Source organism: Drosophila takahashii, chromosome 3R, assembly GCF_030179915.1.
Source record: "Drosophila takahashii strain IR98-3 E-12201 chromosome 3R, DtakHiC1v2, whole genome shotgun sequence".
Taxonomy (NCBI): Eukaryota; Metazoa; Arthropoda; class Insecta; order Diptera; family Drosophilidae; genus Drosophila; species Drosophila takahashii.
This window is the reverse complement of record NC_091681.1, coordinates 15,244,674-15,267,470: the sequence shown is the minus strand read 5'-3', so window position 1 is coordinate 15,267,470 and position 22,797 is coordinate 15,244,674. Positions and strand designations below refer to the sequence as shown.

Below are 22,797 nucleotides of genomic sequence, written 5' to 3'. Positions count from 1 at the left end.
ATTGTTTCATCGCGTTTTGTTGTAAACATTTCTGTTTGTTGTTTCGCATTCGAATGTTTGAATGCGATTGCGGATTGCGGGCGAGAATGAAGTGCTGTAATTGAGATTAGTTGCGATTGGGGCGCTTAACCAAAGCCAAATTAACGGATAAATGAAAGCGACTTATAATTGACCTTTTACTTTTTCGATATCTAGATCGGTATTTATCGATTATATCTTAAATCTTATCGCTCCTCTTGGGAGATCGATTTTTAATTAAATCCATTTCATTTCCAACGATTTCATTAGATGCTCCATGTTTTCAGCCTTCAAACCTGTCATAATAATATCATTTAAATGTCTTTATGTTTTTTAATAGTTCTTTTCAAAATCAACAAAATATCTACAGAAAACCTGCATTCTTTTCAGCCTTCAAATCTCAATAAATATCAGGGTCATCATTTAATTTTGGTTCTGCTGATAAAAAAAAAAGAATAATATCTAGCTATAAAGTGATCTTGAAGGCTTATAAAAAATGGGTATTCTATTTTGGGCTTCTGGTTAAAGACAGCCGTAATGCAAAACTCTAATTAAAATATCAGTATTTTCAATTAGTATGTCGAAAACGTCACTGATAATGTAATGCTAAGATAGCTCTGTTGAGTTCATGACAAATTTGGGTTAAAAGCTGATTCTGATTCTGACTCGGTTTCTGCATGAGAATCCATTATTTTCGCCTCGACCCATATCATAATACCCTTGGTATGGTTAACCAATTAAGGTTGCCAGTGATAGGCTGACATAGTACGGTTATAGTAGCAACAAATTTTGAATCAATAAGTTAGTTAAGTTCCCTTCCACCCACAAAAGCACACACACAAACGTACGTCCATGTGAGTGTTAGCCAGTTTGAAGGCATGAGGGTCAATGATTGTAGCTTCGTTGCGGGTGGCTGACAACAGCAACGGCAACAACAACAACAACAACAACCTTAGATACACACGCACACAGATGCGACAAAACCCACACAGTTACACTTGAATTGTGTCATTGTTATCGGGCGCGGAATCGTGAGTTTTGTGGCATGAACATTGAAATGAAATCATGTCATCGATATAAATATAGAACGAGAATGTTTTTTGGGGGTCTTTTCCTCTCTTTCCACGTTTATCTATCGGAAATGACAAAGTTTGAGGGCCACCACCCCCTGACTGAAAATTATGGATTGGCTTATTAGGGAAAACCTTCACTCCACAGTGACCACATTGATTTCCCCATCGCCCGCAATCGATTTGATCAAACCATGGGACCTTAAGAGCTCTTCAACAGGTTCGACATCAACTCACACAGTCCATCTGTCAGTCTCAGTGTCACAAAAGCGACAAACTCAAAGAACCTTGGACGTCAAACGGCATATTGAATGTGTCGAATAAAGATATTGAGAAATATTTGGGAAATGTCATCTTTCTTGGACAGAGAAATTCCTTAGTTAAGCCAATTATTGGGTAACTTGAAATGTTATTACTTAATTGGTTTGTCTATCGTGGACCTTTATGGAATTCAAAAAATTTATGCATTCTGATCCAAAGAAATTTTAAAACAATTTCTAAAACTTTTCAAATTTTATTAATTTTTAATATTTTTAATTGCTATGCTTTTTAGTTATTTATTAAAAAATAATTATTTAAAAAAACTCAGATAGTAAAATTTGTATGCAATATTGGCCGGCACAAGGAAATGTGATATGCTTAGGAAAATTATATAGCCAACTTAAATTGCCCTCATATGATGAGCCCGCAAAGGTTTTCACATTGAAATATTATCAAATGTAATTACGCAAAATCATAGAGCAAAACGACCTTATCGCACAAATTGAAACAGCCACAACAACAATGGCAAAACGCTTTTGTAACCCATGATTACAACAAACAAACAGCACACATATACACACAATCGAAGGCAGAGCCATGTAATTGTAATTACAAATGGAAACACCTTCGCACAAAATAGAAAAAAATGAGTACAAAACAACTACAAATAGCTTGCACACACTTCCTCATAGACAATTAAAAAAAATAGCTACAACTACAATTGCAATAAACCGTTACAAAAACAAAACATAAACAAAATGGGAGAGAGATTACTATAGTGCACATGTGTGCCCTTCTTCTTCCTCTCCCCCTCTCACTCCCTCTCGAAGCGAATTCACCTTCGGTCAAATGAATTAAAATGAATTAGCACGAGGCTTGCATGCTTGCTCTCGCTCCCACGCCCGTTCTTCCTCTCCCTCTCTCTTTCTCTGAGAAAGAGATCACTCAAAATCTACTGTCGTCTACTTTCTCTCTATAAATAGTGGAAATCGGTCTTCCAATGTTAAAGACATTTCGAAATCCGAATCCGCGAAATTGAAGTGCACAAGGGTCAATTTTGCATCTCTCTCACTCCATCACCCACAATCCTTAAATGGGTAATTTATCAATATCTATCTGTCTCTTTCTTTCTGTAACAAAAAGGATACAACTTACAATTACTCGATATTCAAAACAGAAAAATGAAAACCATATACATGCATAATAACTTTCTTGGTAACATTTTAATATGGGAATAATATTTATTTTTCTTAACTTTATATTACTTTTATTGTCCAAAATCAAATACCCATAAATGTTTCAAAATATTTAAATTGATTTAAATATCTTTGAATTGATCATATTACGTATACGTTTTTTTTCTACTTTATTTTCCAACGTTTTTTTCCAGTTTTTCTCGTATTTCATTACACTTTATGAAAGCGAGGGGTCAGGCGATATTTATCTGCCATATGGTTTGCACTTGACTATAACGGTAATTACATCTAGGCACGACATTGCCCCTGAATTTTAATGCAATGCACACACACGAGCGCATCAAATGTTGCACATTTCGTTTGATTGTTTCCTCGATTTCGCGCATTCGCCTTGCTTTTTGTTATTGTTGATGTATTTTTCATAGCTTAACGGTAATCACTATTTGCGACGACATTGAATTTTCGTTACTAGCGTGGGCATCACTAATTGATCCGTAAAGATCGTCAAATTTAATGGGATGTTTTACATTTCCTGACGAGCTTGAAATTAAAGAATCTCAATTTAGTAGTCATTATATGGAGTATTATAAAGGTTCAAAGTGAAAAATACAACGTGATGAATTATCCAAGAGTTATATCTTCTTTTAAGATAAGACAAGAAAATTATATGACTGCAATTTGACATAATCTTATCTAACGAATATTGCTGTAAACTGTCAGAGATTTACATTTAAAATAGAATCGTCTTAAACATCAGCTATTATTATTAGCTATTTATTACTTTAAAACTTAATTGAAATGGTTGGAATTTGGATTATAGCATATGCTAATTCTTACCTGGCTAGAGCCATTCTAACATGAGATAGCCCTCCAAGAGGCAACGCCAGGGTATCCACTTTGAAGGTTTTTCTTCTACAACTTCCCGCACGGAACTCAAATGGAAAATCAAAACTTTTGCTTTGATTTTTCCGGCTTGCAGATACTTTTATTACTGGATTTTTCTTATGATATTATTGATTTGTTTTTGGCACTTTATGGAATAACTTTTAATAGGTCTAATTTATTGTTAGCACATCAACGTCATCTTGATTTAAGGCTGAGTTATTAAAAGAGGAATTAGTTAGGTTTAAGGTAAAGTGGTCAACTTTAACTAACAACGACAGTGCGCCTTGAAATATGCAACGTTATCCATCAAACACCTTTGCGAACAATGAATAACGAGATAAGCTGAAATAAAAAGAATACCGAGAAATGGCACATCAATTTTATCACATTCAATTGCGAGACGAACGTGGTTGACCATATAATGACCAAGTTCGGTACAACCCGTCGCATACGTGATATTTGCACGCGAAATTATCAAAAAAGCCAAACGGCACACAAATATTATCGCATCTCCCTCTCTCCCTCACTCACACACCGAAAGAGAAGGGTGAAAAAACCAGCGTACAATGTTCAATGCCAAATCAAAATAAAAATAAAGCCAGCAACAAAAGATACTGAAAAAAAACATCAAAAAAAAAACTGATTCAAGTTATCAGCAGAATTTTGTGTGATAAGCTAAATTAAACAAAGACTTTTGTGTAGAGCAGATAGCCCCCTCTCTTTCACTCGCCCACCCATCGATGGGTGCACTTGTCTCTTTCTTGGCATTTGCACATGGCTCTCGCTCGCTTGCCGGCATTAAAAAACGCTCAGCCTCGGCCAAATAGTAATGAAATCAATAAATACGAACAAAATACAAAAAATACGAAAGAAAGAGCGAAGAGGAGGCAACGCTTCCGCAGCTGGCCGGCAAAATAAATCAGTGCAAAAGCAGCTTTGGAGGTCACAACTGACGCCCCAAGTCGCGAGACTAGAAGAAGAAACCCTCGACAGAAGGAGAATCTTCTGCTGTAAGAAGAGACTCTCCGAAAAACTACATCCAAAAACTAAACCAATATGAGAGCATGATGGATGGAGAAACTAAAAAAAACAGAAAACTAAAACAAAAAACACACACTAAATTCCATTCCATAGTCATGAGCGTACAAGGTTCTTCCTATATCGCTCGATTCCACTTTTATACATACAAAAAACAATATAGAAAAAAAAGAAAGAAAACCAAAAAAGCTCTCAACCTGCGCAAGTGAAAAAGCTACCATTTTGTCTTTGCAAAGACAGAAAAAGCTGCGCCGGCGTTTGCTCGCTGACCTCAGCTGCTTATTTACCCGCAAGAGCAAGCGAGATGGCACCAACAAAAGAGCGAGAGGGCGAGAGAGGGGGCGAACAAAGTTCTCTCATTTATAAACAATAAACAAAAATATTGGACAGGGGGCAGCACATGTTTTCAATTGAACTGCACGAACAAAAACGAGCTTTTTGCAAGTCGAAACATGTGTAATACACCGAAGCAAGCCCTCTCTTTCTAGCTCTTTTGAAAATGTCAATGCTATTTCGGTTATTTTTTTCGATCCGACTTTTCCTGCCCATCTGGCAACGCTGCCGCTGAAAAAGCTTTGTTTTTAAACAAATACAAATTAATAAAAATTTAATCAAATTCGAATTCTGCCTTATAAACATGTGAGATTTGCGTCACAATCAATAGAAAGAGAGAGTGGGCTATATAGACAGGGGTGTGAAAGAAAGAGAGGGAGCGAGCATGATAGATAGAAAGAGAGAGAGAGAGCCTGTGTGCCGGGTATTTAAAAAGCCGACTCTACCCAAAGATATAGAAAAAGTTGCCTTGCTTTTCAGCTTCTTTGCTCGCTTTATTCTCGAGTTTCGAGCTTGAGGTTGGGTTTATTTCCATATAGCTGTGTATATAGCCTAAAACATTTCGAAGGGCGTTAGATTGAGGAAGTTGTTAAGGCCCTGTCGCTGTCGTTGTTGTTGTTGTCAAAGCTCTTTTGTCATTCACTTTGAGTGTTTAATTGCGCGTGTTTTTGAACTCCAAAAGTGTTTAATACACTTTTAAGATTAAGGTCACTCGTTTGAAACTGCGCGATATTCAGAAAAGTTACGTTTTTCGTCAAAAAAAAAATTCTAGACACACTTTGGATACGGATAAAGCATTTACCGTTGCGAATTGTGGGTGTTAAATGGGAAAATCGGTTAGCAACACAGATGTGAATTATTTTTCCGTAAAAATCACACACAAACTACTACTACGCGCAGCAGCTGACGACTGACGAGCTTTTTTCTTAATATATATTTTTTTGTTTTGCTTCAGCTTGTGCGTTTGTTTTGCTTTTGGCGGAAAGCTTCAAAGTGAGGGAGAACCAAAGCTTCGGAAACCAGCATTTATTGAGAGCGAAGAACCACAGTGTCCAACTTAAGATTTTTGTATGAATAGTTATAAAAGAGATAAGATACTGTAGGTAGTTAGGAATAGTTTGATTTCAAAGACCAAAGACAAAATACCTATAAAAATTTCTCATTAGTATTAACTATTTTATAAATATAAATATCGTTGCATACTTCTAGGCATATTGGAAATTGATTTCAAATCAAATATTTTTTAAACTTAAATCTATTTAAACGAATTCGACACTATAAATGTATTTAGTAAGAATTTATAACGAGTTATAACATTTATATATAACAGACATATTTTTCAAAGTACCTAATATTAACTATTTAAAATCCTCATATTTAGCTAACAAAAAGCCAAGCTATCAACACAGGTTAAAAGCTCAGGGCGGGATGTTTGATGGCGGTGGCTGTTGACTCTCAAGGCCCTTATCAAGGCTATTTACGGGGGAGCGAGTCAGCGGCTTATCAGATAGAGATGGAGAGAAAGCTAATCCCCAAGAATTAATGACTTAATAATTGGCGCTGCCCCTTGTTCAATTGAATTCATATATGTTTACCACTGACCGCTCAAGTAATCCCAACTTAATTGCAGAGATCTTGCAAAGAAACTCACCTTGTTTATGTTATTACTGCTGTTCCTTCCTGTAATTTACAAGCCGAAGCCAAGCAAGTTGAGATGTCTGGAAAAGACGCAAAAAATTCATTAATGTTGAATAATTATATATTAATTAATTTAATGATGTTAATAAATGTATACATTTCTTTCCAATAAAAACTCGTTTTCATCTGGTTTTGATTGGCAGGCTACAATTGCACGCAAAAAATAGTAGCACTATGTTTAAATTAAATAAATTTGTAAAATTTCCAAATCAATAAATTAATAATATTTTATACAATTTATAAAAAAGTATTTTAAGCTACAAAATTATTTTTAATTAAATTAATAAATTGCCCAGCATTGTATTGTATTTTATTTAATTACTTGCTTATTTGCATACACCCGAAAAATGCCAAAAACAAAAATCCCCATATAAAAACAGAAATACACGAATCGGTTCAACGTCTTTGACTTTGTATGCCGCATACTGTTGTTGTCTTTATATTATTGTTATATTTATTGTTGTTTCCATTGTATTGGGTTGCTTACATACTTAACCAAAGTCGTTGCCACTCGCTGCACAGAAACAACAACAACAGCTAATTACTTTGACAGCACAAAGTTCTCAAGTGAACAACCTGAACATCGGGGGAGCTCTACCATAAACGTCAAAGTCAACAAAGCGGGTCAAAACAGGCCAGCGGAAAGTTTTGGGGCGGAGAGAGTTGGGCTATATGTACATATGTAGGATATATGCAAGTCACAGGTTCTTGAGAATTTAGAATTCGGGGATAGCCCCTGGGCCTAGGTCAATTCGGCTTGGCCCCCATCAAAAACTTTATCAATTTGGCTCAGTTCTTGATAAGCGAACCAGTTATTCTGCTTCATTAATAAAGCATAAATCATTCCGAATAATGAGTTGCGATTATACTAATTAAAACAAGTCTTTTAATGGAAACAAATTCTGATAGGAAATGTTGATTGTCTAATCTATGAAAGCCAAAAATAAAACACAAGATGGTTTATAACATTTGAAATAATGTATTTTACACATTGTATAGTGAAATTACCTATGATTTTTTTAAGGTTTATATAACTGACAGTGGAGATAAATAATAAAAAATTTAACTAACAAGTATGTTTAAAAAATAATATTTTTAGATGCTCAGGTAAGTTAAAATAACATGCATTATCTATAATTAAAAAGTTTTAATAGAAATAAAACGTAATTTATTCAAGCACTCTAGTGGCAAGAACGCCATAATTCTCGAGCTACTAAATATATATATGGAGGTTTATCAAGGGGCTATTTCTCGTATCACGATTGTAGGGTTGTCCACACATGCCAAAGAAAACATTACCGGCAAATTTAATATTGCTTCGCCTAGAGCTTTTTAATTGCCGAGTCACACTGAGAAGGCATTATATGGAACTTATTCCGTGGGGATCTTGCAGGCAAACAGGCAGACTGACCGACCTACCTCTAAAGGAATCGCTAGCCTCAAGTGCTTTTGTTTATTTCAAACCGAAAGATAACGTAATACCACGTCCGTATGGCGAAATTCCGAGATAGTAGAACTCTAACGAATATAAATTGGTTGTCGGATCGGAAAGTTAGTTTCGATTTAGCTCGCCAGAAGTGCAGACGAAGAAAACGGAGTCGAAATGGTCGCAATATATCTATTGATCGGTGTGGTCACATTGCTATATGTCTACCTCAAGTGGACATTTAGCTACTGGGATCGAAAGGGTTTTCCCTCCACGGCAAAGAGCATTCCGTTCGGGGCTATGGAATCGGTGGCGAAAGGAAAACGATCTTTCGGATTGGCCATCTATGATATCTACAAATCGACAAAGGAACCGGTGATCGGATTGTATCTCACTTTGAGACCTGCTCTCCTGATTAGAGATGCTCAGATCTCTCGCGATATAGTGACAAAGGACTTTGCCAGTTTCCACGATCGTGGGGTTTATGTGGATGAGGAGAATGATCCCATGTCCGCGGGATTGTTTCAACTGGAAGGAGCCGGCTGGAAAAACCTACGCACCAAATTGACGCCCTCTTTTACGTCCGGAAAACTGAAGGCTATGTTCGAGACCTCCGATGTCATTGGAGATAAGTTAGTAGCCACCATTAAGAATGGTATTCCCCAGGGTGGCAACAAGGAGGTGGACATCAAGAAACTAATGTCAACGTAAGTTAATGGAATATTAATATTAACCCGAAGAGAAAAATGATAACGGTCTTCATTTCTCCTTAATTCGTCAGGTATGCCATCGATATCATTGGCACAACTATCTTTGGACTTAATGTCGATAGCTTTGCTGATCCTAACAACGAATTTGTGGCTATTAGCAAGAAACTCAACCGTAAGAACTTTACGGATATTCTTCGTACCGCCGCTCTCTTCCTTTATCCGGGGTGAGATCAACGTTTTATATATCCAATCTGTTTTTTTACTAACCCTTAAATATTTTATGCACAGAATGGAAAAGTTCTTTGTGAGAATTGGCTGGAAACAGGAAGCCATAGAGCTGATGCGCGAACTGTCCCATCGAACTATCGATCTCAGGGAAAAGAACAATATCGCGCGTAAGGATTTGCTGCAACTCCTTCTGCAACTGCGCAATCAGGGAAAGATCAGCACTGATGACAATGTTTGGTCAGCGGAGAGTACTAAAAATGGAGTGAAATCCATGTCGAAGGATGTGATTGCCGGTCAGCTTTTCCTGTTCTACGCCGCCGGTTTTGAGACCACAGCCGCTACAGCTTCCTTCACTCTCTATGAGCTCACCCAAAATCCTGAGGTGATGGAGAAGGCCAAGGAGGATGTGCGCAGAGCCCTCGAAAATCACGACGGAAAGCTGACCTACGATGCCATCTCGGACATGAAGTACCTGGAGGCCTGTATCTTAGGTAAATTCTAATAGATCCTAACCACATAGATATGTGCTAACCGTAATATTTATCTTACAGAGACCACTCGAAAATATCCCGCACTTCCATTCCTGAACAGAGTTTGCACTCAGGATTATCCCGTGCCCGATAGCAAACTGGTGATCAAGAAGGGCACTCCCGTTTTGATTTCTTTACTAGGAATGCACCTCGATTCCGAGAACTTCCCTGATCCAATGAGCTATCTGCCGGAACGCTATTTGGAGGAGAGCAAAGACTTCAACCAAGCAGCCTATATGCCTTTTGGAGAGGGACCCAGGATGTGCATTGGTAAGAACCCATTATAATTCCACTAAGTAAGAAATTTAAAATTTATTTTTCTTTTTTTGAAGGTGCCCGCATGGGAAAGGTGAATGTGAAGATAGCGGTTGCCAAGATTTTGTCGAATTTCAATGTGGAGATGCGCAAGGAAAAGAAAGAACTGGAATTCGATATAAACGGAGCCTCGCTGATGCCCAAATATGGCGTTCCCATACGTCTCTCTCTCAAGAAGTAGATCCAATCTTAGTTTAAAACAACTTTTTACCCTTTAAATAAAGAAGCATTTACAAAATTTGGAGGCTTTTCCTAATTACTTCGATCTTTATTTTTATAAACGAATTTCCTTTAAGTTTTATTGAGAATCCATAAATTTGGACGCGATAGTCGTACATTTTAAAGCTAAAACTAAAAATGTTCCAGGACTCCTCTTTTGACATTATTAGCACTAAATCTGTGCTAGTGCTTACCTAGGGTCATTGTTCGTTTTTAAAAGGTATAGAAAATTTTAAGACTTTCAACAAGTTGAAAAATATAAGTGCTTTTCTTTTACTGCCAGCAACATCAACTTTCAATTGCACCGAAACGTGAAGGAATATTTTGAAGCAATTAATTTTATAGTGTTTCCCATTCATACTAATAAACGCTGCTGCCAGAGCTTCCCACCAAAAACGGAATAGATGTCTTTGCTTCTATAGCCTTCAATTTTGGTGTTTTATCTGGCTAATATTATGATAACTAAAACAAGAGATTTCAGTTTAGTACATATTTTGATTCCGATACAAAGAAAAGAATGTTGTAGCATACTTTTTTCAAGCCTAAGCCAGTGGCGTAGCCCGAATTTGGTTGAGAGGGGATGGGGATGTTCAGTACAAATTTTGTGTAGCATACTTATGAAAACCATGTTTTGCTTAGAACTTAACACCTATTAGAATTGGAATTCTTAGAAACCTTTGTTCTACATTAGATGGGTAACTATTGTATTATTATCACAAAACATTTCGAAAATACAAATTCAGACCGACGTCGTTTAGAGAAAATATCTGCCTTATATACAATCAATTAATTATTTTCAACAAACTGCGTTCTATAAATGAATGACATAAGCATCATTAAAGATTCCAAAGATTTAAATCGCATACGTCTATGCATGTAAAATGAGTTTATAAAACAAACAATTTCGTTTGCTTAGCCAAGGTAAATATAGAGGTGTAACAAAGGCCGTCAATAAGGAAATTTGTTCACAATATTTTAACTAATTAACAAGGGCATGGTTCTTTTGTTCAACTATTTCATCAAGTTTGGAAATATGAAAATACGTCAAAGTCAAGCTAATCTCTTGGACTTATACAACAATATTTAGGAAGTGAAAATACATTTGTATGAGAAAAATATCTTAAACTAGTATAATTCATAATAAAATATTATATAACATATTGTTTCATGGCTTACAATTTACATCTTTCGATCTAAATAACACGTTTTCTGGGGGTGTCGTCAACCGTAATAGCTTAAAGACTCTAAATATAGGTTTGTAGAAAACCAAATGCCCTGTGATTATCATGCGGCGATCTGTCGTATCACCGCTGCAGAGTTGTCTACGTAGTCGATAGAAAACACAACCTGCTAATATTGTAATGCTTAGTCGGCAACTTTGAGGCGCCTGCAGAGAACATTACAATCGGCTTGTCACACTGAACAGGCACCAAATGGAACTCAAGCCGGGGGAACTTCCAGGCAAACCGGCAGACTGAGCGACCTACCTCTAAAGGAATCTCTAGTCTCGAGTGCCTTTGTTTACGTCCGAGCGTAGAGGTGATAAGGTAATCACACAAGACATATGGCGAAATGGTTTGACACACGCGGCGCTTGAGAGAATTCTCTGACGACTATAAATTGTCGGTGGGATCCGACCGGTTAGTTGCTATTTAGAACGCTAGAAGTGCGGACAGGGAGTGAACAAAATAGAATCAATATGGTCGTAATATATCTACTGATCGGTGCAGTCACATTGCTATATGTCTACCTCAAGTGGACATTTAGCTACTGGGATCGAAAGGGTTTTCCCTCGACGGGAGTGAGCATTCCTTTCGGTGCCATGGAGTCCGTGGCGAAGGGAAGAAGGTCCTTCGGAATGGCCATCTACGATATGTATCAGTCGACAAAGGAACCGGTGATTGGAATGTATCTCACTCTGAGACCTGCTCTTCTCATCCGAGATGCTCAGCTGGCTCACGATATGTTGGTCAAGGACTTTGCCAGTTTCCATGATCGCGGGGTTTATGTGGATGAGAAGAACGATCCCATGTCCGCGAGTTTGTTCCAAATGGAGGGAGCCAGTTGGAGGGCCCTACGAAACAAGCTGACACCCTCGTTTACCTCTGGAAAACTCAAGGCTATGTTCGAGACCTCCGATTCCGTTGGTGATAAGTTAATAGCCAGCATGAAGGCACAACTGCCTGAATCGGGCAGCAAGGAGCTGGAACTCAAGAAGCTAATGGCAACGTAAGTTAAAGGCTCTTATGTAATTAGATCGGAACAACTATGTAAGAGAATATAGCAAATAGTACTTATTATTTAATCAAGGAATCAACAACTGAATTTCTCTTGTTTATTTGCTTAATCTATTCATCAAAACCGCAAGATAAGATAAGTTTATTTGTTTAAAGAGCTTGCGTAAACATATTTCAAAGTTAAATAAAACTATATTTAGCACTCTCCTAAATTCGTTAATAGCCGCTGATAATTGTTAACTGATATCTCTTATCTGATAGATAACTAATACAATGCACTTTATATTCCCCCGCACAGCTATGCCATCGATATTATTGCCACGACTATTTTTGGCCTTGATATTGACAGCTTTGCAGATCCCAACAATGAATTCCAGGCCATAAGCAAAAAGGTGAATCGTAAAAATTTTGAAGATATTGTTCGTGGAGCTGCTGGTTTCCTCTATCCCGGGTAAGATTAAAGGGAAATTTTCTAAAATATTTTAAATAAAATCATTAAATATTTCTTAGTCTGGAAAAGTTCTTTGTGCAAATCGGCTGGAAACAGGAGGCCACAGAAAGGATGCGCGAATTGTCCCACAGAACCGTTGACCTCAGAGAGCAAAACAATATCGTGCGTAAGGATTTGCTGCAACTCCTTCTGCAACTGCGAAATCAGGGAAAGGTCAACACCGATGATACTGTTTGGTCAGCGGAGAGTACTAAAAATGGAGTGAAATCCATGTCAAAGGATGTGATTGCCGGTCAGCTGTTTCTGTTCTACATTGCTGGCTATGAGACGACAGCCTCTACAACATCCTTTACTCTCTATGAGCTCACCCAAAATCCTGAGGTGATGGAAAAAGCGAAGGAGGATGTCCGCAGAGCTATTGAAAAGCACGGTGGAAAGCTGACCTACGATGCTATCTCGGATATGAAGTACCTGGAGGCCTGTGTTCTCGGTAAGTTCTTTAGTAATAGAGATCGCTTGTTTTTGGTTATCCCAACCGCTTACCAAATTCCATATCGGTCAGGCAAGAATTAAATAATATTTTTAACTTCCTTTCAGAAACTGCTCGTAAATACCCTGCTCTTCCACTGCTGAACAGAGTCTGCACTCAGGATTATCCCGTGCCCGATAGCAAACTGGTGATCAAGAAGGGCACACCCGTTGTAATCTCCCTTATCGGAATGCATCGAGATGCCGAGTACTTCCCCGATCCAATGAGCTATCAACCAGAACGCTATTTGGACGAGAACAAGGACTTCAACCAAGCGGCTTTCATGCCTTTTGGCGAGGGGCCTAGAATGTGCATTGGTAAGAAGTAATAATAGAATCAAAATGAGTGAATCCGGAGTTATAATCATTTAGATCAACATAGTTTTTTTTTTAATACTTTTAAAGACCTCATTTTTTCAAAACACTCCATTTTCCAAAATAACATTTTGAAAAAATCCTATTTCACCACTTCATAATTCTTAACAAGAAAGGAAGCTACCTTCGGCCAGCCGAAGCTTATATACCCTTGCAGATAAAGTAATGCTCACTCGGTGCAGTTCCAGGGATTCCAGATTCAGCGTTTCTACTTCAATTTTGTTTTTAAGTAGTCAAGAATCAAAACGCCTACTTCCTACAAAGTTACAATGAATTTTCTTATATTTGTTTGAATATCCCTATGGAAGCCTTAAGAAATAGTGGTCCGATCCGGCTCGCTCCGACATATGTACTACCTGCAATAGAAAGAAGACTTTCGGGAAAGTTTCATCGCGATAGCTTTAAAACTGAGAGACTAGTTCGCATAGAAACGGACAGACGGACAGACAGACAGACGGACAGACGGACAGACGGACATGGCTAGATAGACTCGGCTATTGGTGCTGATCAAGAATATATATACTTTATGTGGTCGGAAACGACTCCTTCACTGCGTTGCAAACATCTGACTGAAATTATAATACCCTCTACAAGGGTATAAAAATGTATCAAAATACAGATCTAGTTAAGATCATTTAGAACCTTCCCTATAAACTAACAAATTTCCCTCTATTTTCCAGGCGCCCGCATGGGAAAGGTGAACGTTAAGATAGCGATTGCCAAGGTTTTGTCGAATTTCGATCTGGAGATCCGCAAGGAAAAGAAAGAAATCGAGTTTGGAGTCAATGGAGTACCGTTGATGCCGAAATCAGGTGTTCCAGTGCGTCTTTCCCTAAAGAAGTAGTCCCTAGTCAAATTAAACTATGTAAATCTTATAATAAACCTGCAATACGTATAGAAAATATGGACAAACATTTCAATTGGATGCACTTCTCCCTCCCTCTCTCTCTCTCACACACACATAGTTGAGCGTACGCACCTTTGTAAATGTAAATAGTTTTTTTTGTTCTCTGCTTTACATAAGTCGGCCTATTTACTCGACATTTGGGGGATTTGAAGTAAACTTAAGTGAACCCAGAATCTCCATATGGCCGGGAAATGCACTTTTTTCAGCTATGACAACACAATATGGCCGAAAAAAATACTCTTTCACTTTTTCCAGGCCAAGTTGTGTGAACTGCGCCACACACACGCACACATACACACGCGCACGCACTGGGGGACACGCACACTGTCTCACACGCGGCGATGACGTTTTTGCTGGCCGCAATGCACTCAATTAACGGGCCTTTTCGCGGCTAATACGATTGCACTCGTTCGGCGGCGACCCTTGGCTATTACTTTGCAAATTTCCAAGTAAATACGACGAATTTGGCGAATCAGCGAATCACTCGCTTCCCATGCTGCGGCACACACTCTCACGCTACCACCCACACGGACACATACATATGTTTGTCATCGGCGATCTGGCAACACCGCGGCAAAGCAACTCTGGCTGGCTATTAGCTGTTTTGGCCGTTTCCCGCCAAATATTTTATAGCTATATCATTCTAGACTTTGTGATATAATTGCTTATATTTTAAATATAAAAGGTTGACTTGGTTTTTAATTGTTCCATTTTAAGGGCTAGTACTCAACCCAACAAAAAGTCGTCCAAAACAAAAGACTTCATATGAAAGCAACGTCAAAAAATTGTGTTTCATATGAAGTTTTTGTTTTGGACGACTTTTTGTTGGGTTGAGTACTAGCCCTAAACCACAAAATTCAGCTAGTGAATAATGATACTTCTTTTGTATAAAAGCTTAGTACTTCACTTATAAAATACCGTAGTGAAGTCAACTAGCTGACTATTAGCTAGAAGGCCACTTTTCTTTTTATAAAGAAATTAACTTTTAATTTAGTTTAAGATTTGAGTTTAATTTGAAAGATTCACAAAAAAATAGCTGACATAAGCCCACTTCTGATAGTAGCTATCAACTAAGTTTGTTTTTTAAAAATTTAAATTTTAAAAATATTTGGCTCGAACCTAATTTGTATTTGCAAATTAAAAAATCCATTAAAGTCCAATTAAGAACAAAAAATATATACCACTTTTAAACTAGGTACTAATTTTTAGCCTAAATTTATTTGGCTATTAAATCTAGCTTTTTTGTGGCTCCCTTTTAGTTAAATGCAGCCCTGTTCGTGTTTTTCCTCGAACGAGTGGCAACACCCTTGTTTTTCTCGGCTGATGAAAAAGTTGAGAAAATAAAATCAATTAAATTAAAATTGCAGTAAAAACGCAGATCTCAGTAAAAGTGCGGGTGGAAAATACAGAAGAAAAACCTAGTTTTCCAAGTTAAAACAAGTGCAATAGCCTGAAACCCAGCAGGCGTACGTGTGTGTTCGTGCGTAGTCCGTAAACGTCACACGCAAACGAGGCCCACGCACACAGATAAAGAGAGCGGAGCCCGACTATTTACTTTGATCACCACGTAGTTGCTAGTTAAGACTAGGGATTACGGATTAGGGCGAGATGGACGGCAACAAGGACGAGGCCCAGCGATGCATTGACTTCGCAGTCCAGGCGCTCGCCGAGGGCAAAATCGAAAAGGCCGAAAAGTTCCTGCTGAAAGCGGAGAAACTCTTTCCCACGGAGAATGCTAAAAGTAAGGATAACGGAAGGGGGTCTAAAAACCCATTAATTCCTTGATTACAAATTATACAGTTTTTGCTGGCAAGCCTCTTTCTTTTAGCCCTAACAAGGCGGTAATCTTCGGTTTCATTCTTATCTATAAGAACAACAAAGATATGTTTGTTTTCCCGCACCTGTCGGTTGGTCTGCTATTAGAAACAGTGGTCCGATTTTAATCTAACCAGGTATTAAGTTTACTAGTGCGTAATTTAGGGTCACACATATCACCTATAAAGTTTTGAATTTACTAGTGGTCCCGAATTACTACGCAGAAGTGTTATACAATCTATATCAATTTAATCTATCCAGTTTATGTCAATACTAAACCTATTACTGACTTAAATTTATAATTATTATAAAGGATAATGGCTTTCTGATCTTAAAAACAACCATAAAATATACAGAACAATTTTTTTAATATTACACTATATACATACGAATATGTAGTGCAAACCATTGACCTTTGACCTAATGACATATTTTTTGAACACCTCTTTCAGAGCTCCTGGCCCAGGTGAAGAGCACCCCGGGCAGCGGAAGCAATGGCAAATCTCGTCCAGCTGCTGCCAGCGATGAAAAGGACAGCGGTCCCAGAAAACGTGTGAACTCGGATTCACGTTCCAATGCCCCAGATTACACCAATGATCAATTGGAGGCAGTACGAAAGGTTAAGAAGTAAGTGCTCTGCCTTAATTTAATTTCATTTAATTACTAATTCCAATCTCTTAGATGCAAGGACTACTATGAAGTACTGGGCGTAAGCAAGACGGCCACGGATTCGGAGATCAAGAAGGCCTACAAGAAGCTGGCTCTCCAATTGCATCCGGACAAAAACAAGGCCCCCGGTTCGGTGGAGGCCTTCAAAGCTCTGGGAAATGCCGCTGGCGTCCTCACAGATGCCGAGAAGCGCAAGAACTACGATCTGTATGGCATCAATGAGTCGCACGGCGGTCATGGAAATGGAGGTGGCGGTCACCATGGACATGGCCAGCACTACAACAACGAGTATGGTTACTCCCGCGGTTTCCAGGCTGATATCAGTGCCGAGGAGCTGTTCAACATGTTCTTCAACGGCGGATTCCCGCAGCAGAATGTCTATATGCGGCAGCAGCGACGTCGTCATCAGGCTCGCGAGGATCGGGATGTAAGGGCTAGATCTTAAGCTTAGATTCATGTCAAAATTTTTGGGTTAGGGCCTCGAAAATAAATCTTAAATTTTTCTTTCTATTTTCCAGGGCAACAACTCTTCGGCTTTGATCAACTTGCTGCCTATCTTGCTGCTCATTGGACTCTCCATGATGTCGTCCTTCTTCATCTCGGATCCCATGTACAGCCTGACGCCCTCTCAGTAAATAATACCTTTAAGACTCGGTAAAAATTCAGAATTAATTAATTTTCCCTTCCTTTAACAGTAAATATTCTGTGAAGCGCGAGACGAATGCCCTGAAAATACCCTACTATGTCAAGGATAACTTCTATTCAGAGTATCAGGGATCGGTGGCCCGATTAGAGGAATCCGTGGAAGAGGACTTTGTCAATCATCTAAAACACTCCTGCAGTCGAGAGCGAAATTATCGTAAGCGAATCGAGAAAACTTCATAGAATTTTTACTTAAAATAATCCTAATTTCAGGCGACTCAATGCTGGCTAAGGCGCGTACCTTCGGCGATCGGGACCTGTACAGAAAGGCGCAGAACATCAATACGCCATCGTGCGAGAATCTGCAAAAGTATTTAATCACATAATTTAGTTAATGCTACTACACGAACTTCTACTTCCCCATACTCCATTTTAAGCCTTAACTGGGTTGTAGTCAGTCACACTACCTAATTTTGCTTTAGTTGTTATAAATGAATTTCATTGTCTGTTTTGTTTCTTAATTTATATGTCTATTCAACTACCTTCCCTCTCTCCCCACCACCCGATATAAAACGGATTGGATCGAAACGCATAGATATGCAATGAGAAATCAGGTTTTCCTCAATAATGTTTGGTAGCACATTATTATTTCAATAGAGCAATCGGCATTATGTGAAAGCGAAGCAAACGCAACTGCCAAAAAGTCATATTTACGAGTATAAGTGGGAGGCTGAGACGAAGGACTATTGTTTTTTCCTTTAGAAATTGGATAACTATAAATATAAATTATACAAGGATGCGCATGATCACATATTGATAGTCAAATTGTCAACGGTTTTTCTTAAGGACACGAGTGCCTGGGCACGCGGCGATACTCTGAATAAAATTGCAAGTTATTATTACACCAAAATAAAATCCTTTTGCCGAGGAAAAAAACGTTTGTTCTGTTTGTGGGCTTAAAAGTTGTTGGTTTTTCTTCGCTAGAGTTTATAAATGTACAAATAAAGCAGTGTTAGGCTACATAAAAGAAACAGACGGCGGTTAGTCCTCCAGGTCCTCCAAGCACCTCAGTTGCTGATGATGGCCTCCAAGGCGGCCACCACATCGCCGCTCTGCTCGCGGAGCACTTTCTCGGCCTGCGCCTTGCTAACTAGCAGCTCATTCATCTGGAAAGGAGGGAAAATATGGAAGCAATGAGTTTCGGTTGAAGGCTTTAATGGATTGAACTAATAATATTGTTAATTTTATGGAAAATCCATTAAATTTGGCAGAAATTAAATTTGTTCAAAAATGTTACTTAAAATTCTGAATCCAATTTGGAAAATCCAATTTACTTATCGCAAATTTTTTAAAAGATTTACGCACTAAAAAGTAAACGATAGGACGACTGCAAAGATGTGTGGATAAAAAGGCAGTAAAAGAACTACCACGGGTTGTATCTAGATATCTGTTGATATCTCTTAACAATATATGAACCAGAAAAGAAGAAAGGTAATCCCTATTTCGCAATGAAACCCCGTTATCATTGTGGCAACGTACAATCAGTTCAATGTCCTCCTTTTTGACCTGGACCTTTTGGAGCTCTTTTTCCTTGGCAACTCGCAGTTCGTTCTCCTTGTTTCGCTGGTTGCCAAACTGTTCCACGGCCTGTAAATATTTATGAAAGGTATTATTAACCTATGAATTATATTGTTTATAGGGAAATTTTGTACTCACGCTGGATATATTAGCCGCGGAGATCTCTTTTTCCTCGGCATAATCCGTAACACGTTCCAAATCTGAATAATAATATAAGAGTTATTTCTAGAGACTACAACACAAACTTTGAGAAATATTTCCAAACAATGAAAAAACCAACACAGAAGGTAATCAACTTAAGATCAATGTATTAATAATGATTTAAGCGCCAAAAATGTGTGGATTCATTCATTACATTTCGCCTATAGATGACTATTTTTGCAATTCTTTTTTTCCGGGTAGGAAGGGGGTCATGTTAAATATTTACCTGCGGCGCCGTCGTCATGCCTTTTCACATCGGATTTCTTTTGCGTTTGATCGTGGTCATCATCCTCGACCTCCTCTCGGCCGTTAATTTCTTCAGTTTCCGTCATTTTTAGAACTTTCTGTCTGTTTTATTTAATAAACTATCAGAAATTTTTTACGTTTTGTTCGGCACCTCGTGCGAATAGAGATGGGCAGCCAGCGATGAGACTATCGATAGAAATAATTTTTAATCGATAAATTGTTGTAGCGTTGCCACCGCGTTGAGTTTTAATGAAGTTCGGCAGCCCTGTTTCAATGCGCGCGGAATTTAAAAAATATTCTGTTTATATTTGTACATTTACAACCAAAGAAATAGTAAAATCATTAGGACGGAGAGAAAGATGGTCATTTTTTGGGCAATAATTTTAAACATGTAATTTTGACAAGAAAACGACAGGCATAATATTGGAAGTAACACTTTTTAGTAAGTCGATGGAAAAAATGGGTCGGGCCTGTAAAGTTTTAAATTTCTCACTAATTATATTATGAATTTAAAAACTTATTTAAGTTACAAAAATATAAGGCTGGAAATGCATTCCATATTTATTTCAATTTCGGGTGGTCAACGTTTTTTTCAACTGTTTATTGTTTATTTTTTAAAGTTGAACCTTTAGTTGAAGCCGCATTTAATGTGTCAACCGCAAAACTAATTAAAAATGTCTCGCACATGAAGCCTAAGTAACTGCTTCTGGCGTTTTTTCCGTTTCTTTAGCACATTCCCATTTTTGTGTTGCGGTCAAAATGTTAATTATAAGTTTGATGCTCGGCTATAATTAGATTTTGCAGCAGCAGAGACATGAATACTTTTCAACATCTATGGCTGAGCGACATCCTTTTTTTTCCTGGTCTCCTGGCGGGGGTCCTCCATGTCCATGTGTGTTGCACTGTGTCCTGTTGACATAATCGTTTGCCATCATGATTAATTTAATTGTCACTTTGACGTAAGGACTCTCACAGTTCCTCCTTCTTGCCGGCTTTGCTTGGGTTGAAAATCAAGATTAATTAGCATCCATGACCATGGGCGGTCAACATCATTTGTTAGGGGGTGTGTTTGCAAATGGGGGGTGGTTCGAATGGGGGGCCAAAGGATGAGCAGAATGGATGATGAGCCGTGGGATTTTCATCAGAATTTCGCATGCAGAGCGCGAGTGATAGAAAAATAAAAGAAAAGTGGAGCATAGAAACTCTGTTTTTTCGAGAGCTAAGTTATTGATGCCCTGTACAAATTGGAAATGCAATTTAAATCTTTATTATAAGAGTACAAATCGTGTCGTTTAAATTGTTTGATCCAAAATACTTAAAAAACTATTTAAGAATATAATTTTAACAATTAATAATTATTAAATAATAATTATAATAGGTTATCATTTTTCATTATCTACATGTTAAACATTTTCCTTACACTGACAAATCAAATAAAAAAAATTTAAGTATGAAAATATAAAATTAAGCAATTGTAATACATTTAAAAAGGTTTGATTTTAGTATGTAATGCTTTTTGTTAAAACGTTAAATATTTAAATTAAATTGTATTAACATTTTATTTAATAATTTCTACTTTGATTCAAATATTGTATTGTATTGAAAATTAATTTTTTTACTTAATTTAAAAATGTAGCACGAATCATTGATTTCAATATGCAGATATTTGTTTTCACTATGCGTTTAATTTTCTTAAATTATAAACTGACAGCTTCAATGCTACTTTAAAAATGTATTTTAATATGTTTATTAAGATAATCTTTCGGTTTTTGCATTTTTATATTCAATTTAAACTTTCTAGACACCGTAAAAACTTCTTAACCTCCTGAAAGAGTATAAAAAAAGGGGACATGAGTTTTGTTTACCCGCAGAAACTCGGCTTAAACGCAGCATACATACATATGTGATTGGCAGCAACAGGCGTTGCATTGTTAGCCCAGTTCTCGATTTTCTCACCGAACTCCCCCATTTTTTTCGACGGTCTTGCGTTGCCAATTGGAAATTAAATTATGGTGCTAATTAGCGCAGCACATAAATTAAGTTGGCAATTTCGGTTGGCATTGTGGTTGGCGATGGCAAATTGAGCGTTGCATATCTACAGGGGCATCCTGTTTCTGTGGCTGCGTGTGTGTGTGTGTTGATGCTTGGCACCCAAAAATTCACACAGTACACTTTTTTCCTCTTTTTTTGGGGGTAAATTCGCCTGCGTGACGTAATTTAACTTGCATTGTCTTCTCGAAGGGCGAAAATTTTTGTTGAATTTGCTGTTTCCTTTCTGGTGGTTACTTTTTGCGTTTTACATTCGTTTTTATTGTTTCTTTTTTCGGTTTCCTTGTGGTTATTGTTCTTTTTTGCTGTGGTTTTTAAGTGTGCGATAGAGATGTAAGGATAAGAAAGACGACACGCCATAAATGTGTTATCAGGATTGCGTAATAATTTAAACCTTAAGAAATTTTGATAGATGTGTGATTTTAGGTTGAAAGCGGTTCAAAATCGTTAGCTTATAAAAAATTATTTTAGAAATGTTTCAAGATTCAAAAATGATATATTTTTGTTTATGAAATTTTATTTAATTAACCAATTTAAATGTTTTATTAAAGGAAAAACATAAAGACTACAAAAATAATTTGTTTTCCTATTGCTTTTGTTTAATTAGAATTTACTTCTATCTTGTGTTTTCATGTACCGACTTTAATTGTAAGCCCAAAAATGTAAATTTATGTGATAATCATTTTTGAATCCAGGTATCTTTCTGATGTCGAAAACCAAATTAATTCAAAGACTTGGCAATGAACGTGTGTGTTCAATTCGGCTCACCCATCCGCCAAAAATCAACATTCCTGCTGGCTCAATGAAACCACACTTCCTGCTCCATTTTGGGGATTCCCTTCATGAACCGAATGCACAATGCAATTGACTGCACATACAGTAGCGGTCAAGATATTAGCATTGAATATTAAAAATGTTTCTTTTAATATTTAAAAAAAAAAATTGTTTCTCTTATTATCTGCTCTTTAAAAAAAATCGTATAGTACAACCGAGAATTTTTTTAAAAAATTTTTTGTTTTAAATTTTTCTATTCTACATTGTCTCATATTCATTAAAAAAAATATTACAGTACAACTGACAATTTTTTACTTTTAACGTAAGATTTTCATTTGGTTTAAGGCATGTCTTGTCCTAAAATTTCGACTTCTTGTGTTGAAAATGCATTCTCCTGT

The 22,797-nt window shown here is 37.4% G+C and overlaps 4 protein-coding genes and 1 long non-coding RNA gene across 6 annotated transcripts in view; 3 read left to right on the top strand and 2 right to left on the bottom strand.

Annotated features, from left to right (window-relative positions):
• LOC138913582 (uncharacterized) overlaps window positions 1-14,974 on the bottom strand; it is a 31,362-nt gene extending 16,388 nt beyond the window's left edge. Inside the window, exons 1-2 of the long non-coding RNA XR_011419368.1 lie at window positions 14,498-14,974; window positions 6,453-6,519 (exon numbers count right to left, since the gene is read on the bottom strand). This is a non-coding gene — a long non-coding RNA (uncharacterized lncRNA). The remainder of the gene's footprint in view (window positions 1-6,452; window positions 6,520-14,497) is intronic.
• On the top strand, window positions 8,043-9,946 carry LOC108060195 (probable cytochrome P450 6d5). Its single transcript, XM_017145774.3, has 5 exons — window positions 8,043-8,632; window positions 8,707-8,859; window positions 8,924-9,354; window positions 9,415-9,663; window positions 9,726-9,946. Exons 1-5 carry the CDS (start codon window positions 8,103-8,105, stop codon window positions 9,887-9,889), a joined length of 1,527 nt encoding a protein of 508 aa, XP_017001263.2. The 5' UTR covers window positions 8,043-8,102; the 3' UTR covers window positions 9,890-9,946.
• Window positions 11,563-14,421, top strand: Cyp6d5 (Cytochrome P450 6d5). Its single transcript, XM_017145773.3, has 5 exons — window positions 11,563-12,156; window positions 12,463-12,615; window positions 12,675-13,105; window positions 13,213-13,461; window positions 14,199-14,421. The coding sequence occupies exons 1-5, from the start codon at window positions 11,627-11,629 to the stop codon at window positions 14,360-14,362; spliced, it is 1,527 nt and encodes a 508-aa protein (XP_017001262.2). The 5' UTR covers window positions 11,563-11,626; the 3' UTR covers window positions 14,363-14,421.
• A 736-nt stretch (window positions 14,975-15,710) lies between the features above and the next one.
• LOC108060196 (dnaJ homolog subfamily B member 12) lies at window positions 15,711-18,348 on the top strand. 2 transcript variants are annotated; one of them, XM_070216887.1, is made up of 7 exons: window positions 15,711-16,166; window positions 16,693-16,867; window positions 16,922-17,336; window positions 17,428-17,540; window positions 17,605-17,768; window positions 17,825-17,921; window positions 18,147-18,348. In XM_070216887.1, the coding sequence occupies exons 1-7, from the start codon at window positions 16,034-16,036 to the stop codon at window positions 18,187-18,189; spliced, it is 1,140 nt and encodes a 379-aa protein (XP_070072988.1). In that variant the 5' UTR covers window positions 15,711-16,033; the 3' UTR covers window positions 18,190-18,348. The 2 variants fall into 2 exon arrangements, with proteins under 2 accessions (XP_070072988.1, XP_017001264.2); XM_017145775.3 differs by lacking the exon at window positions 18,147-18,348 and having other exon boundaries at window positions 15,712-16,166; window positions 17,825-18,072.
• A 141-nt stretch (window positions 18,349-18,489) lies between these two features.
• LOC108060198 (huntingtin-interacting protein K) lies at window positions 18,490-19,944 on the bottom strand. Its single transcript, XM_017145777.3, has 4 exons — window positions 19,557-19,944; window positions 19,268-19,329; window positions 19,091-19,198; window positions 18,490-18,717 (listed from the first exon to the last, which is right to left on the bottom strand). The coding sequence occupies exons 1-4, from the start codon at window positions 19,660-19,662 to the stop codon at window positions 18,619-18,621; spliced, it is 375 nt and encodes a 124-aa protein (XP_017001266.1). The 5' UTR covers window positions 19,663-19,944; the 3' UTR covers window positions 18,490-18,618.
• Between the last annotated feature and the right edge of the window lie 2,853 nt (window positions 19,945-22,797).